The sequence below is a fragment of the Vipera berus genome, assembly GCF_964194415.1.
Source record: "Vipera berus genome assembly, chromosome: 4".
Classification (NCBI taxonomy): Eukaryota; Metazoa; Chordata; class Lepidosauria; order Squamata; family Viperidae; genus Vipera; species Vipera berus.
This window is the reverse complement of record NC_138206.1, coordinates 7,902,015-7,919,110: the sequence shown is the minus strand read 5'-3', so window position 1 is coordinate 7,919,110 and position 17,096 is coordinate 7,902,015. Positions and strand designations below refer to the sequence as shown.

General features: G+C 42.5%; 1 protein-coding gene across 7 annotated transcripts in view; it reads left to right on the top strand.

Annotated features, from left to right (window-relative positions):
* The window catches only part of DLG2 (discs large MAGUK scaffold protein 2), a gene marked incomplete at both ends in the record, with an annotated part of 1,167,883 nt that extends 1,151,015 nt beyond the window's left edge, over positions 1 to 16,868 (top strand). For 5 of the 7 annotated variants that reach the window (XM_081327813.1, XM_081327819.1, XM_081327816.1 and 2 more), the window contains 6 exons: positions 2,073 to 2,123; positions 4,911 to 5,012; positions 6,294 to 6,466; positions 9,352 to 9,461; positions 15,555 to 15,646; positions 16,762 to 16,868. In XM_081327813.1, the coding sequence (XP_081183939.1) occupies positions 2,073 to 2,123; positions 4,911 to 5,012; positions 6,294 to 6,466; positions 9,352 to 9,461; positions 15,555 to 15,646; positions 16,762 to 16,868 (635 nt within the window). The remainder of the gene's footprint in view (positions 1 to 2,072; positions 2,124 to 4,910; positions 5,013 to 6,293; positions 6,467 to 9,351; positions 9,462 to 15,554; positions 15,647 to 16,761) is intronic. The other 2 variants (XM_081327817.1, XM_081327818.1) reach the window with 2 other exon arrangements.
* Between the last annotated feature and the right edge of the window lie 228 nt (positions 16,869 to 17,096).

Genomic DNA, 17,096 nt, shown 5'->3' with positions numbered 1-17,096 from the left:
GTGAGCTTTGCCCCATTTTGCCACTTTTCCTGCCACAGCTGTGAAGTGAATCACTGCGGTTGTTGAGTTAGCAAAACGCTTGTGAAGTGAACCTGGCTTTCCCTTTGACTTTGCTTGTCAGGAGGCCGTAAATGGGGATCACGTGACCCCGGGACACCTGCAACCGTCGTAAATATGAACCGGTCATCAAGCCTTTGAATTTTGATCACGTGAGCATGGGGATGGTCATAAGCAATGTCATAAGTGCAGGAAAAAATGGTCATCAATCACTTTTTTCCATGCGGTTTGTCACTTTGAACAGTCACTAAATGAGCTACTGTAAGTCAAGGACGACTTGTACTGCGACTTGAAAACTTTTGCAGTACATACTGCAAAATGTTGCATAAGTGATTTCAGTCAAGCCCTGTCCCTGGGTGACACGAATGTTGTCACTGGCCTTCAAAAGGCACCTGTAACTCCCAAAATTAAATAAAAAATAATTAATGCTTCTATTTAAAGAAGAAAAAAAATCAAAATTGCAGAGGTTATGAGCGTCTTACAACAGCTCACCTCACAACAGAGATGTGTGTTTCCGTGAAGTATTCACAGGACCACATTAGATATTTGGCAGCCTGTCCCTGTTTACAATCATTTTCAGCATCCCTCTTGTCACATCACCACATTTTAACAAAATATTTGCCAGAAACTGGCATTTATGTAATAGTGGTCATTTAACAAATGCTGCAAAAGAGGTTCAAAAAACCAGATGGGTGACCTGTGTTATAACCATCATGACTCACAACCGTGACAGGCAGGCTCCATTACGGTCGTACGTTGAGGACTACCTGTACAGCTGGTGTGGAGTTCTAGAACAAAGTTCCTTCATTCTGTCCCGTTCATGTATACAGTCTCCCCCAGGTTCAAATCATGCTCCCCTCCCACCTTTTCCCTCATTTAGCCAGATGTTTCCTTCCAGGGTCTGTCGTTCTGATTTGGGAATCAGAGCACAGATAATAGAGGAAATCTTTATGCCAACCAGCGGGCCGGAAGCAGGAGGATTCCTGCCTAACTTCTTAAGCAAGGCCAGAGCAGTTTTAAAGCATAACATTTCAAGTGTCCTTTGAGAGTCACAGAACAACGCAAGAAATTAACCATTTCGGTGGAGCAGTGGGCTAATGCCTCCTTAAGTAACACCAGCTGCCTGCAATTAGTGCAGGTTCGTATCCCACCAGGCTCAAGGTTGACTCAGCCTTCCATCCTTCCGAGGTAGGTAAAATGAGGACCCAGATTGTTGGGGGCAATTAAGCTGACTTTGTAATAATGCCGCTTGGGGTTTGTGTGAAAGCCCTAATAAGCAGGCATATACATAGAATGAAGGCTACTGCTAAGCTTGTAAGCCGCCCTGAGTCTTCGGAGAAGGGCAGGATATAAATGGAATTAAAATAAAAATAAAAATAAATAAATTTTCTTTCTATTTAATTTCTATTGGTGCAGCCACAGAAGTGGAGAATCCTTCCTTGCAACAACTAAATAGCATCTCCAGAGATGGGAATTATGTGCAAAGTCATCTAATCATAACAGAATAACAGAGTTGGAAGGGACCTTGGAGGTCTTCTAGTCCAACCCCCTGCTCAGGCAGGAAACACAATATCGTTCCTGACAGATGATTGTCCAGTCTCTTCTTAAAAACCTCCAGTGTTGGAGCACCCCCATCCTACTTCCTTCTCAGTGCTTATTCATCCACTAAGTCAGTATTTCTCAACCTTCATGTCTTTAAGATCCGCGGACTTCAACTCCCAGAATTCCCCAGCCAGCATCAATTGGGAGTTGAAGTCCATGCATCTTAAAAGTCACCAAGGTTGGGGAAAAAACAACCCACTGCTTTAGATCATGTCTGATGCCTGTGTATCTACCCTAATTGTAATGATGTGCCACAGGGTGACTTATAACTTTAAGCTGAGGTAGATTGCATGAAAGCATTTAGGAGTAACTTGTACATAAGCATACTCAAGGGAGTAAACGGGACCTTGGGGAGCATTTTGGAAGCACTGTGTCTCGATGCTGATTTTCTCTCTATTTTCTTCTCTCGTCAGGAGGACAAGAGGACTGCATTCTCTCCTATGAACCTGTAACAAGGCAGGAAAGTAAGCAAGCTTTGGTGTCGTTGGAAATTCTCAATTATCCAGGTCATCCTTGTCCCCAAAACGCTTTTTTTTCTCACAAGGCAACTGGACTTTCTTGTTTTCTCTTTGAAGACGTTTCACCTCTCATCCCAGAAGCTTCTTCAAATCTGACTGGATGGTGGGGAATGGAAGGATTTATACTCCTTTGCAGAAAAACTGGTCATTTGCATTTTTTTAGAGAGTCGTTGAGGCCATTTGGAGGTTTATCTGTGCAGATGACCAGCTGAGTGGGTTCCGGATCATTTTGGGTTTACTGTAGTTGTGCTTGTGTGTGTGTGTGTGTGTGTGTGTGTGTGTGTGTGTGTGTGTGTGTGTTAAGTATTTGTCAAGGCTTTTTTTTTAATACACCTTGCTAATTAACTCTTTCTTTCCTGTTTTTGCCTAACCCAAGGCTATCCACAGGATATAGTCAACTTATGACAGCTCATTATTTGTGTAAATTATTCAAATTGCTAATAAAGAATTAGGGAGGCTGAGATGGCCATTTCAAACTTATTTTGTTCTCATCAGTCAGTCATACCCTTTATCTGAGATTCTTTATTAGCAATTTGAATAATTTACACAAATAATGAGCTGTCATAAGTTGACTATATCCTGTGGATAGCCTTGGGTTAGGCAAAAACAGGAAAGAAAGAGTTAATTAGCAAGGTGTATTAAAAAAAAAAGCCTTGACAAATACTTAACACATATCTCCCTTGCTTCCTGCTAATAAAGAGAGAAAGAAGCTGTGGCTCAGGGAGTTAAAACAACTGCCTAATATATAATCGGCCCAGGTTCGAATCTCAGATAAAGGGTATGACTGACTGATGAGAACAAAATAAGTTCGAAATGGCCATCTCAGCCTCCCTAATTCTTTATTAGCAATTTGAATAATTTACACACACACACACACACACACACACACACACACGTATACGTATACGTATACATATACATATACATATACATATACATATACATATACATATACATATACATATACATATACATATACATATACATATACATATACATATACATATACATATACATATACATATACATATACATATACATATACATATACATATACATATACATATACATATACATATACATATACATATATATATATATATATATCCTACTCGTCATCTTCAGGCTGGTGTCTTTGGTTTCGTGCTTGTGTGAGCGAAGCGTAATCAATCGGAGCTGCCGTCTCTATAAATACTGGTGGGGATGTGTGGGGTGCTGGCTTTCTTGCTGTAAGTGGATTGGTTGGCTGTGATGTTACATCATGAATGGTTGATGGGGTTATTGTTAGGGGATTAGTTGGCTTACAGCAACAAAGCCAGCACCCCACACATCCCCACCAGTATTCATAGAGAGACGGCAGCTCCGATCACACTTCAAATTATATATATAATTTGTTTTCGTAGATTTTCACGGGTATAGGTATGTAGGTCTTGGCGTATTCGGGTCTTTTCCCGTGTAGGATTGAGGGTGTCTTGGCGACGTTTCGACAAGGTCCCACTCATCATCTTCAGGCAGGTGTCTTCAGTTTTGTGCTTGTGCGAGCAAAGTGTGATCGGAGCTGCCGTCTCTCTATGAATACTGGTGGGGATGTGTGGGGTGCTGGCTTTGTTGCTGTAAGCCAACTAATCCCCTAACAATAACCCCATCAACCATTCATGATGTAACATGATGAGCACCGGCCCCTAGAGTTGGAAATGACTAGCACGCATGTGCGGGGGAATCTTTACCTTTATATATATATATATATATATATATATAAAAAGAGGAACAAACAGCCACTACCACATGCTTCTCCCAGAAGAAGGAAGCTGAAGCCACCAGCCTGAGGATGACGGATGGGATTTCGTCGAAACGTTGCTCTTACACCTTCAATTCTATGTGGGGAAAAACCCGAATGACCAAAGATGTGGAACCCAAAGGCAAAAAACTGTGCAATGCATCATTGCAAATTCCAATTAAAGAGATACCATAGCAATGATTTAATATCCTGCCATCTAAAGAAATACTTTCATTCGTCACAGAGTGGCCAAATATGGTACAAAGGTCTTGTTGCCAACTTTTAATATTCCACTTTCTTAGTCATTTTAATGAATATTTAAACCATGTAACATCAAGCCTAGTCAATTTCAACTTTTGAAAACATGATGTAGTTTATGATCTGGACTGTATGCATGCAATTCCTCAATACATAGTTTTCTGCTTCATTGTATTTTACATATAACCCAGATTTAAGATGTGAAATCTATTCATATTTGTTTCAGACAAGTTCTACAAAATATATATAGCTGGTGTCTTCCATCCCATTCAAAGAACATAATGAAAGAGGAGTTTTTTTTTTGGGGGGGGGTTGTAAACTAATTTGCCCAATGTCCCTTATATTTTGCAAGAAGGACATTGCTAGATTTCATGATTGCACCATTTAGCCTTTGTTTTCCAGCAGGAAAACCCAGATTAATAGCAAGAAATAATGGTCATTACATCTTTTGAAGAACAATTCAATGTGGAAGCATCCCGTCAAGCCTTCAGAAGAACATGCTTGCTTGCATCTCATGAAATTCCCTGTTTTCTTTTAGGAAATATTATTTGTCCTTCGTTCCGTTTATTAAATCCAAGTAATCCAAGTTGATTGCATTCCACTGATATCTACCCAAAATTAAATATTAGACATCAACCCATCATCAGTGCTTGTTAACAAGGCTACCTTCTCCATCATCTTTTCTTTCTGCATTTCAGTTAATTACACCAGGCCGGTTATTATCCTTGGCCCAATGAAAGATCGGATAAATGATGATTTGATATCTGAGTTTCCTGACAAATTTGGCTCCTGCGTCCCACGTAAGTAATATATGTCAGGAAGTTTTTCTGTCAATATTTCCTGGCTAGAATCAGGTGCAAATTGTTCTGATCTGTGGTGGAATGTGGTCTGGATTCCCAGGAGGGAAGGGCTACATTCCAGAGGAGCAAGAGACAGTGAAGTTTAGATAATTTGGTAGGGACGAAGAGAGTTAAAGACAGCTCCTCTCTGAAAGTTCTCAGAATACAGGTAGTTGTTAAGTGGATCTGGCTTCCCCATTTTGTCAGGAAATCACAAAAGGGGATCACGTGTCCCTAGGACACTGCAACCGTCACAAATATGAGCCAGTTGCCAAGCAGCTGAATTTCGATCACATGATCATGGGGATGCTGCAAAGGTCATAACTGTGAAAAACAGTAACAAGTCACATTTTACAGGGCCGCTGTAGCTTTTAATGGTCACTAAATGAAATGTCATAAGCCGAGGATTGCCTGTAGGTCTTTAATAATGCCAGCAATTGCTTTAGTTTGGCAAGACGCTGTCTACGAGTGATGAACAATAAAGGGAACTGCTTAGAAGGAACTCAGCTTTCTTGGTTTGGGGGATGTAACATTGTCCTCTCTCTGAAACTTATAAAATTAGCCACGGATGGAAACTAATCAAAGGGAGAAGCAACCTAGAGCCGAGGAGAAAGTTCCTGATTGTTAGAACAATTCAGCAGTGGAATGGCTTTGCCTCCAGACGTTGTGGGTGTTCCAACACTGGAGGTTTTTAAGAAGAGATTGGACAGCCATTTGTCTGCAATGCTATAGAGCAGACATGTCAAACACAAGGCCCGGGGGCCGGATCCGGCCCACGAAGTGGTTTCATGTGGCCCACGAAGCCATCCTGGAAACAGTGAGGGAACGGCCCCCATTGCCTTGGCCCTGGCCCAGAGACCCTCCTTCTGCCAGAGACCCTCAGATCTGTCCCACTCCTGCCCGGGCCCCCATTGGCACCCTTGATGCGAACGATGTAGAGCTGGCCACGCCCACCCAGTAGGCCATACGCACTCTAGCCACGCCCACCCAGTAGGCCACGCCCACCCTGGCCATACCCACCCGGCCCCTTGAGGGCAACCGCAATGCTGATGCGGCCCTCAATGAAATTGAGTTTGACACCCCTGGTATAGAGTCTCCTGCTTGAGCAGGGAGGTTGGACTAGATGACCTCCAAGGTCCCTTCCAATTCTGTCATTCTGTATTTCTGACAAAATAAATTGAACAGGTCTTGGTTCACTTAGCGAAACCTCTCTCATTTTTTTGTTCCCCTCCCCCCCCCAAGATACCACCCGACCGAGGCGCGATTATGAAGTGGATGGTAGAGACTACCACTTTGTCATCTCCAGAGAACAAATGGAAAAAGACATTCAAGAGCACAAATTCATTGAAGCCGGCCAGTATAACGATAATCTCTATGGGACAAGCGTGCAGTCCGTGCGATTTGTAGCCGAAAGGGTAAATGACCCAGATGGTACAAATGCAGAATGTACTATTATCATATTGAATTATATTAAATGTGGTTCTAGGTCTGGATCTCTTTAATTTGGGGAAAGCCCAGAACCAATTTGCCTAGAAAAGGAGATGATTTCTGTCGGTATAATTCCTAGCGGCTAGCCGAATGATGAATGATCGTAATATACAGATTCATTCGTAATTGTAACATGAAGCCCGTATGCAGACAGTTCTCGACTTACAACTGGAATCAGAATTTCTGTTGCTAAGCATGGGGGCTGGGAGGGGAGTCCTGCCCAATTGTATACCTCTTTTGGCCACAGTTGTTAAGTAAAATCACTGTGGCTATTAAGTGAGTCACACAGTTATTAAGCGAATCTGGCTTCTCCTATTGGTTTTGCTTGTCAGAAGCCAGATGGGAAGATCACAAGTGGCAATCCCATGATTCCAGAGTGTATATATATATGTACTGCTCAAAAAAATAAAGGGAACAGAAAATAAGACATCCTACTATTAAATACAGTACATTGTGTTATTTAAGTGTTCTCTCTCTCTCTCTCTCTCTCTCTCTCTCTCTCTCTCTCTCTCTCTCTCTCTCTCTCTCTCTCTCTCTCTCTATATATATATATATATATATATATATATATATATATATATATATATATATATATATATATATATATATATATATATATATATATATATATATATATATATATATATATATATATATATATATATATATATATATATATATATATATATATATATATATATATATATTGCAATCCCCCCCCAAAATTTACACAAATATGAGCTGTCACTAGTGTGTCCACTGCCTGTGGATGGCCTTGGGTTAGGCTGAAACAGGAAATAAGATTTGTCCCATGTTTGGGGCCTAGCAAGGTAATCTAAATACTTAACAAACATTATATATACACACACACACACACACTGTTTGCCAAGCGTCCAAATTTTGATCACATGACCATGGGGATACTGTATGGCAGAGGTCCCCAACCTTTTTGGGCACCAGGGACCGGTTCCGTGGAGAGAGGTTCTTCCGCGGACCAGAAGGGGTGTGGTTTTGTCTGCTGCCTGCATCCCGCGGATGGGGCTTTCCTTGTTTGTGCGGACCAGTTGCTGACATGCTGCGGCCTGGTACTGGTCCATGGACCGGGGGTTGTGGACCCCTGCTGTATGGGTATACTGCGGTGATCATGTGTGAGGACCAGTTGTAAGTCACTTTTTCCAGTGCGTTAGTAACCTTGAACAGTTGCTAAACGAATCGTAAATCGAGGACTACCTGGAACGGTGCAAATAACACATTGTATTCCACAGCAGTCTTCTTGGGTGTTACTAACATAGGGCCAAACATTTCTTCTATTCCCCCCCCCAACCATTCTTATTCAAAAAGAAATTCCCACAAAGGAGAAGAAAAATTAAATAAAATTCTAGGGACTGGGTTCGGCTGCACTTGTCTTAATTACAAAGGGGGCAAATTACCTTTCGTTGCATAAATGTTTCCCAGGATATGTGAAAGTCTCTCCATTCAGTAAAACAAAAGAAAACATCGGCCCGTAACTGCCAGTTTTCTTAGCTTGAAAGAATAAGCAACTAGGGAAAGCATAGAACTGATAAGAAGATATCACAAGCAACATTTGGAAAGAGGGCTGGTGTGTCTTTGGAAAGTGTCTTCATGTTAGAAAGTTAGTGAGGAGACATTTTCTGACAGAACAATTATTCAGTGGAATAGTTTGCCTTTCACAGTTGTGGGTGCTCCATCGCTGGAGGTTTTCAACAAAAGATAGGATAATCATTAGGCTGAGATTCTAGAAAGACTCTAGAACAGGGGTTTTCAAACTTGGCCCTTTTATGACTTGTGGACTTCAACTCCCAGAATTCCTCAGCCAGCGTGCCTGGCTGAGGAATTCTGGGAGCTGAAGTCCACAAATCATAAAAGGGCCAAGTTTGAAGACCCCTGGTCTAGAAAGAGTGCCACGAAGAGCAACAAAGATGACTGGGGGACTGGAGGCTAAAACATATAGGCAACGGTTGCTGGAATTGGGTACGTCTAGTTTAACGAAAAGAAGGTCTAGGGATGACATGATAGCAGTGTTCCAATAACTCATGGGCTGCCCCAAAGAAGAGGGAGTCAAGCTATTCTCCAAAGCACCTGAAGGCAGGACAAGAAGCAACGGATGGAAACTAATCAAGGCGAGAAGCAACCTAGAATTAAGGAGAAATTTCCCGACAGAACAATTAATCACTGGAACGGCTTGCCTTCAGAAGTTGTGGGTGCTCCAACACTGGAGGTTTTTAATAAGAAATTGGACAACCATTTGTCTGAAATGGTGTAGGGCTATGGTGGCGTACCTATGGCATGCATGCCACAGGTGGCACGTAGAGCCTTCTCTGTGGGCACGGGCACCATCGCCCCAGTCCTAGGCCTTCACCTGGGTTTTATAAAACTTTTTCGCTTTAGGCCTCCGCCACCGTATGCAAAAAAAAAAAAAGGTTCAATCAATCAATTTCAATTTCTCATGGGGAAAAAAAAGATCTCACAAAGTTGGAATTGATCGATTGAACTTTTTAGTCCCACCCAGTCTGCCTTTACCACCGCAGCCATGCCCACCCAATGGGCCACGCCCACCCGGCACCCAACAATACATAAGTGGGTTTTGGGTTGCAGTTTGGGCACTCAGTCTCTACAAGGTTCGCCATCACTGGTATAGGGTTTTCTCCCTGTGCAGGGGGTTGGACTAGAAGACCTCCAAGCTCCCTTCCAACTCTGTAATTCTGGTCCACCCTTGTGAGTTGTTTTTTTTTCTTCCTCTAAATCCCACCCTCACCTCAAATGTAAACCTTTCCTCCTGTCCTGTCACTAGGGCAAGCACTGTATCCTTGATGTATCGGGAAACGCAATTAAACGACTTCAAGTTGCCCAACTCTACCCTATTGCAATCTTCATTAAACCTAGATCGTGGGAGCCTTTGATGTGAGTACTGTCTTCTCCAATCTCCTTTCTGTAACCACGTGGTGGGACTTTTGCCAGAAGAACCACTTGGGGTTCCCTCCCGAGCTGGGGTTGCGCAAGAATAAAAATGAAAGCCAGACAGCTGTGAGGAAAGAAGAATTATTTATTTCCCAAAGCAAAGAGATCTGCCTATGAGGGCAATTACAAAGCAAGTGGGGTATAGAGAGATTGTTTTATAGGGGAGCTTGCCTGGGTATAAAAGTGTGTCCGTGCTGGTTCTAGGGCAAGGGTAGGCAACCTTGGCTCTTTTATGACTCGTGGACTTCAACTCCCAGAATTCCTGAGCCAGCATGGGGGAAACTTTGGCCCCTTCATGACTTGGGGACATCAACTCCCAGAATTCCTCAGCCAGCATGGGGATAACTTTGGCCCCTTCATGACTTATGGACTTCAACTCCCAGAATTCCTCAGCCAGCATGGGGGAACCATGGCCCCTTCATGACTCATGGACTTTAACTCCCAGAATTCCTCAGCCAGCATGGGGATAACTTTGGCCCCTTCATGACTTATGGACTTCAACTCCCAGAATTCCTCAGCCAGCATGGGGGAACCATGGCCCCTTCATGACTCATGGACTTCAACTCCCAGAATTCCTCAGCCAGCATGGGGATAACTTTGGCCCCTTCATGACTTATGGACTTCAACTCCCAGAATTCCTCAGCTAGCATGGGGGAACTATGGCCCATTCATGACTTGTGGACTTCACCTCCCAGAATTCCTGAGCCAGCATGGGGGAACCATGGCCCCTTTATGACTCATGGACTTCAACTCCCAGAATTTCTCAGCCAGCATGAGGATAACTTTGGCCCCTTCATGACTTGGGGACTTCCAGAATTCCTCAGCCAGCATGGGGGAACCATGGCCCTTCATGACTTGTGGCCTTCAACTCCCAGAATTCCTGAGCCAGCCGTGCTGAGGGGAAAGGGAGAGGTTTCCAAGCTGAGCCATGCTGGCTCAGGAATTCTGGGAGTTGAAGTCCACGAGTCATAAAAGAGCCAAGGTTGCCTACCCCTGTTCTAGGGTGATATTTGAGAGGCTTGGCCACGTGCACGTGTTGACCCCAGAGAAGAGGTTGATCAAATCAAGCGATGTGAATTGGGTCTCTTTGTTTGAACTGTGAGCGTTATAATTATGTTCACATTTCATGTATCGAGCTTTGGGTGTTGGCTGGCATCATATGAAATAAGTGTTTAATTAATACTTGTGTTTTCTGAGAGTTTAGAGGATTTTCGAGACAGTTAACCTTTTTTTGGAGACCTGGGTATAGTTACCATATGATTCCCTATCCCTCTACAATAATTCTAACACAGTTCTAACATTTATAAATTCTTCCCACACTTTCCAGGACTCAGGTCTCCTCTTGCGAGGATTTGTATTTCTGTGTTGCATTCATACAGTATGCATGAGTGTGGAAGCAGAGGATAAATTCTGGTGTTCAAACTCCTCAGGAACCCAGAAAAGGGCTAGCAATGTAGCAATAAAGGTAAAGGTTCCCCCGCACATGCGTGCTAGTCGTTTCCAACTCTAGGGGCCGGTGCTCATCTCCGTTTCAAAGCCGAAGAGCTAGCACTTGTCCGAGGACGTCTCCGTGGTCATGTGGCCGGCATGACTAGACGCCAAAGGCACACGGAGCGCTGTTACCTTCCCACCGTAGTGGTCCCTGTTTTTCTACTTGCATTTTTATGTGCTTTCGAACTGCTAGGTTGGCAGAATCTGGGATGCGTAACAGGCGCTCACTCTGCTACGCGGCACTCAGGATTCGACCCGCCAAACTGCTGACCTTCTGATCGACAAGCTCAGCGTCCCAACCCACTGAGCCACCGCGTCCCTTATAATGTAGCAATAGTACAGAATATTTGTAGCTCAGTGTTGAATTCTGGGTAATTAGTTCTCTCTGAGTTTAGCTTTTTTTTCTTGCAGGTGTTTCATTACCCAACTAGTTAGCATCATGAGTGCTGCACTGAAGAAGTACCTAGCTGGGTAATGAAACATCTGCAAGAAAACAATCAAGCCCAGAGAACACAAAGGACTCTGTAGGGATGTTTCATTTATTCACTGTGTGTTTATCTGAGGAACATGGAGGCAGAAGGAATTGGTGTTGTGACCTTGTGAAAAGCTTCCCTCCCCATAAAGGGAAGCAAACAAAATAGTTTCTGGTAATAATAACACTGAAAAACCTTTTGCCCTATAGGGCGGTGGTGGCGAACCTATGGCATGCGGGCCAGAGGGGGCACTCGGAGCCCTTTCTGTGGGCCCGCATGCCTCGCTCTTTGGCTAGGTTTTTGCAGGAAAAAACCATTTCCCTTCGTAGCCAAAACAAGCCTCCAGAGCGAGTGAGCTGTTTTCAGCTTTGAATTATATCAAATCTGACATCAGAAACAGACTAACAGATGACCTGAGTGCTGCATGTGTTGCTCTCAAACTTACAAAGTATGAGCCAAGGTTAGACAAATGATCAGCATGCATACAACAGCAAAAATCACATTAATTGTTCAAAAGCATGCCAAATGGCAAACTTTTACCTTTCAGTAAAAAGTTGTTCGTATCATTGAAAGCTTTGTTATTGTGTTTTTCTTTTAAGACAAAAGAAGTTTTTTTTTATTTTAATTCCATTTATATCCCGCCCTTCTCCGAAGACTCAGGGCGGCTTACAAACTTAGCAGTAGCCTTCATTCTAGGTATATGCCTGCTTATTAGGGCTTTCACACACACCCCAAGTGGCATTATTACAAAGTCAGCTTAATTGCCCCCAACAATCTGGGTCCTCATTTTACCTACCTCGGAAGGATGGAAGGCTGAGTCAACCTGTTAATGTATGAGTTGTTTTTTCTAAACTAAAACCTCAGTATTCAGATTAAATGGCCGTGTTGGCACTTTGCAATAAATAAGTGGGTTTTGGGTTGCAGTCTGGGCACTCGGTCTCTAAAAGGTTTGCCATCACTGCTATAGGGGCAGCTACAGAGAAAATGGGGTACAGAGAGACGGTTTCATAGGGCAGCTTTTCCTGGGTGTGGAAGTGTTGATTCTAGGGTGACATTTGATGGGCTTCTCATCTAGCTTATCGTGATAGGTTTTTTTTCATTCAAGATGTTACTCGCATATTCAGACATTCTTTCCCACCCTGCTCTTAGTAATAACTGAAGTAGCAGAGCCAAAGTAAAGCTGTTCTATGTGAATCCTTAGATTGTGTAATAGCTCGATTCTGTCTTGCATAGAAAAACACCACAGCAATGATCTGAAATGGAGATCCCTCCTCCACAGTTCTGGTTTTGCTGCTTTTTCTTTCGCTGTGTTTCATCCACATTCGTTGATAGTTCAGCAAGCAACAGAGTTAGGTCAAGTAGCACATGGGAACTGGCGTGATCTCCTCAACCCAACCTTTATGCATCACAATGCACGTACGACCACAATTAGCACTGGAATGTTAGTCTTCAGTGGTGCGGTTGTTAAGTGAGTCACCACGTGATGGAACCTGATTTTGCGCCCATTTTTACCATGGTCATTAAGCGAGTCGTGTGGTCATTAAGTGAATCACAAGGCTATTAAGCAAATTTGAATTCCTCAGTTTATTTATTTATTTATTTGTTTGTTTGTTTCGATTTATATACCGCCCTTTTCCCGAAGGACTCAGGGCGGTTTACAGGGCAAATTAAAACAGTGCAATGTACAAATTAAAATAAAATTAAATTAATAGCCCCAAAACAGTTTAAAATTTAAAATTTAAAACCTTAAAACCCCTCAGTCCAGGCCGGCTAAGTCAAATAGCCAAGTTTTTAGGTCCCGGCAAAACGACTTTGCTTGTGGGAAGCTGGCTGGGGAAAAAAATCACAGATCCTCGATCACGTTACCAGAAGACACTGCAGCTTTTAAAAATGCAACAACAGTCCTAACTTCAAGCTGTTGTTTCTGAGGCCATTGTAACTTTGAACCATTGTTAAACGAACGGTCATAAATCAGGGACTAGCTGCAATTTCCTCCAAGCAACACGCAGAGATTTTTCTGCAGACTCTGGGCCTGCCTGCTTCAGAGTTTTTTATTGGATTTATTTGTTTGTTTACACCGAGTTTCTAAAATTAACCAATGCCTCGAAGGGATGCCATGTCCCATGACCCAGAAACCACACACAACCATTTCAGATAATGGGTAAGATGCAGTGATTCTCACTGGCAAAGCAGAAGCTACTTCACACACGTTCAGTGGCAGAAAAACACAGGTTTTTCTTCATGCTTTTGGGCTGAGCATATTTAAAAAGGTAAAGGTTCCCCCGCACATGCGTGCTAGTCGTTTCCGACTCTAGGGGCCGGTGCTCATCTCCGTTTCAAAGCCGAAGAGCCAGCGCTTGTCCAAGGACGTCTCCGTGGTCATGTGGCCAGCACGACTAGACGCCAAAGGCGCACGGAACGCTGTTACCTTCCCACCGTCGTGGTCCCTATTTTTCCACTTGCATTTTTACGTGCTTTCGAACTGCTAGGTTGGCAGAAGCTGGGACGAGTAACAGGCGCTCACTCTGTTACGCGGCACTCGGGATTCGACCCGCCAAACTGCCGACCTTCTGATCGACAAGCTCAGCGTCCTAACTATTCACTGGAAATAGATTGTAGAAAACAGCCTTGGTCAAATGAAGCTCTGATGTTATAACTTGAGGAATATTTTCCCTGGGCGCTGTGAGGAAAAGGAGGGTTGGAGAGAAAAGAGATCTTATCCCCGGAAAAAAATCTAGCATTTTATCTGATTAGTTTTGTTAGTGTTGCATCCCACTTTCCTATTATTTATTTATGCGTCATATTTGAGAATCTCCCGCCTCTTTCATAAAGTGACCCTGGGCAGCGTAATACGTAGCTAGTCATCTTACGCCCGTAAATTTCTGTTGCTGTGCAAGACAGCTGTGAAGTGGGTTTTGCCTCCTTTAACAACCATTCTTGCCTCGGTTATTAAGTGAATCACTGCACTTGTTAAGTAACACAGCAGCGGTTAAGTGAATCTGGCTTCCCCATCGACTTTGCTTGTCACCAATGGTCACAAAAATGGAATCACACCACACACACACACACACACACACACACACACACACACACCGGGATGCTGCAAGCGTCATAAATAGGAGTCAGTTGCCAAGCGGCTGAATTTTGATCATGTGACCAATGCTGCAACGGTCATGTGAAAACTGGTCATAAGTCAGCGCCGTTGTAACTTTGAACAGTCACTAAATGAATTGTTGTATGTCAAGGACTACTTGTAAAATATTAAAAGCATAGAAGGCCATATGTAAGGAGATTTAGGTAGATAAGACAGCATGCATACTACTCCCTCTATTTTTTTTCCTCCCGTACAACAGCCTTGTGAGGTAGGTCAAGCTGTAACGGTGTCACTGGTCCAGTCACATAGTGAGCTTCCATGACTTAAATCAGGATTCTTCTTGTGCGGAAATGGAGAGATGGACATTAAAGATAAATGAGAAAGAAGACTCTGTACTTTAGAACATGGGACAATTTTTATCAATGGCTAGAAAAACGAGTTAGAGAGAAGGGAACATGATATGTATTATGTTACATTGAATATATACTACAAAGAAGAAGACTATTGCACAATTAACTAGCATATTGATTATGATACTAACAAAATTAATTATTACTCATTGTTTTTTTAAATACATGAACCCAGACAACATGCTGTTTGCTAAATATTAAGAATATTATTTTTAAAAAAACCCTAACCCTATAAAAAAATAATTATATATATAAATAAAAGAACTTGGGTCTTTCTTGTTATTAGTCTGACAATTTAACCATTCAACAATATAGGCAGAAAATGTCTGGACAATGTTTTCCACTTGCCAATAATAATAATTTCTAGAGGCCCCAACAGGATAAGAGCCATATTTTCCTCAATGACACTTCTGATGAAATATCTGCAGAAACTACAGCATTATTTTTTTTCATCTACGGCCATTTGGGATTGATATTTATCACTTTATGTTTATTTCTGCCAAGAGCAAATGAAATGTTGCTTGAATATCTCCCTCTCTTTTACTTGAGCTTTCAAATTGTGTTTCAGGGAAATGAATAAACGCCTCACAGAGGAACAGGCCAAGAAAACGTATGAACGCGCCATGAAATTAGAACAAGAATTTGGAGAATATTTTACAGGTACGTTTGAAAAGGCTTCTTTTTTATTTTTACATGAAGGAGAAGGAAGCACGTCATTTATTCCTGGTAACATTTTGAGGATAAGGAATGAGAAATGAATTATACAGGTAGTCCTCATTTACTGACCACAGACGGGACCAGCAATCCCATCACTAAGCAGTGCAATTATTAGGCACGACAACACGTGATCATGACCTGCGACTTCCTGCTGGCTTTCCCATTGACTCTGTTGGAAGACGGTTGTGAAAGTCGCAAATGGCAATCACATGATTGGGAGACACCACAACCCTTATAAATGCATGTCAGTTGCCAAGTATCCAAATCATAATCACATGTTCACACAGGCGTTGCAATGGATGTAACTTCGAGGACCACCCTAGGTCTCCTTTTTCAGTGCCATTGTAAGTTCGGTCAGTAAGTGAGGACTAGCTGTAGTATCGTAAATACAGCTATGAACAAGTTGCTTTTTTTTCCCTTGAGAGAAGACAATGATCAGCCTAGCTTTGTGTGTTTCTTCTGAATGTTCCCAGCTCTCCAAACGTTCAAGCAACAATCCACTCTGTGTTCAGTCAGACTGGGTAAATAATTAAATAAAATGTCCCAAAGCTGCTTTTTTTTTCAAGAGGCAACTGCACTTTCTTGTTTTTCTTTGAAGACGTTTCGCTTCTCATCCGAGAAGCTTCATCAGCTTCTCGGATAAGAAGCGAAGCATCTTCAAAGAAAAACATGAGCTGGATGACTGAGAATCTCCACAAACAATTAAATGAAATAGATAAATACACCCCAAACATTACAGCAAAAATAAGTGATATGCCGTACAGAACATCAATTCAAACGTCATCCTGGGATCCCAATAAATTGTGCTGAAATACCATTACCGATGCAAGAGAATTTTTGTAGCTGGGGGCTGAAGTGTGGTGTCCTTGTGGTCTCTTAGCTTGGTTGGTTGCTTGCAAGTGTTTCATTGACCAGCTCCCCCCCAAAAAATGAATTTTCAAGCTACGGGTTTCCTCCCTATTCAAAACGAAGCTTTGTTCAGTATCAGACCTATAGATGCTAAATCGCTGACCAATGTTGTTTCTGAAAAGGGATAAAATCTGTTTTCCTCCCTCTAGCAATTGTCCTGGGAGATACTTTAGAAGATATATATAACCAAACCAAACTTGTGATTGAAGAACAGTCGGATTCCTTCATCTGGGTTTCTTCCAAGGAAAAGCTATAAACTCGCCGAGCCACCACCTCTGATCCCAACGGAGAAGTATTTAGAAGAAAATTTAATCCTAACTTATTTGGAAGCTTTGGGGAGGGCTGTGGGGAGGGGCGAAATTACTTTCACGTTTCTTGCTGTCGATGTGATTATTATTATTATTATTATTATTATTCTGAACATACAACACAAAGTGTCAGAAGCCATGAAGGACGCTGATTTGGTCATAGACGGAAAGAAAAA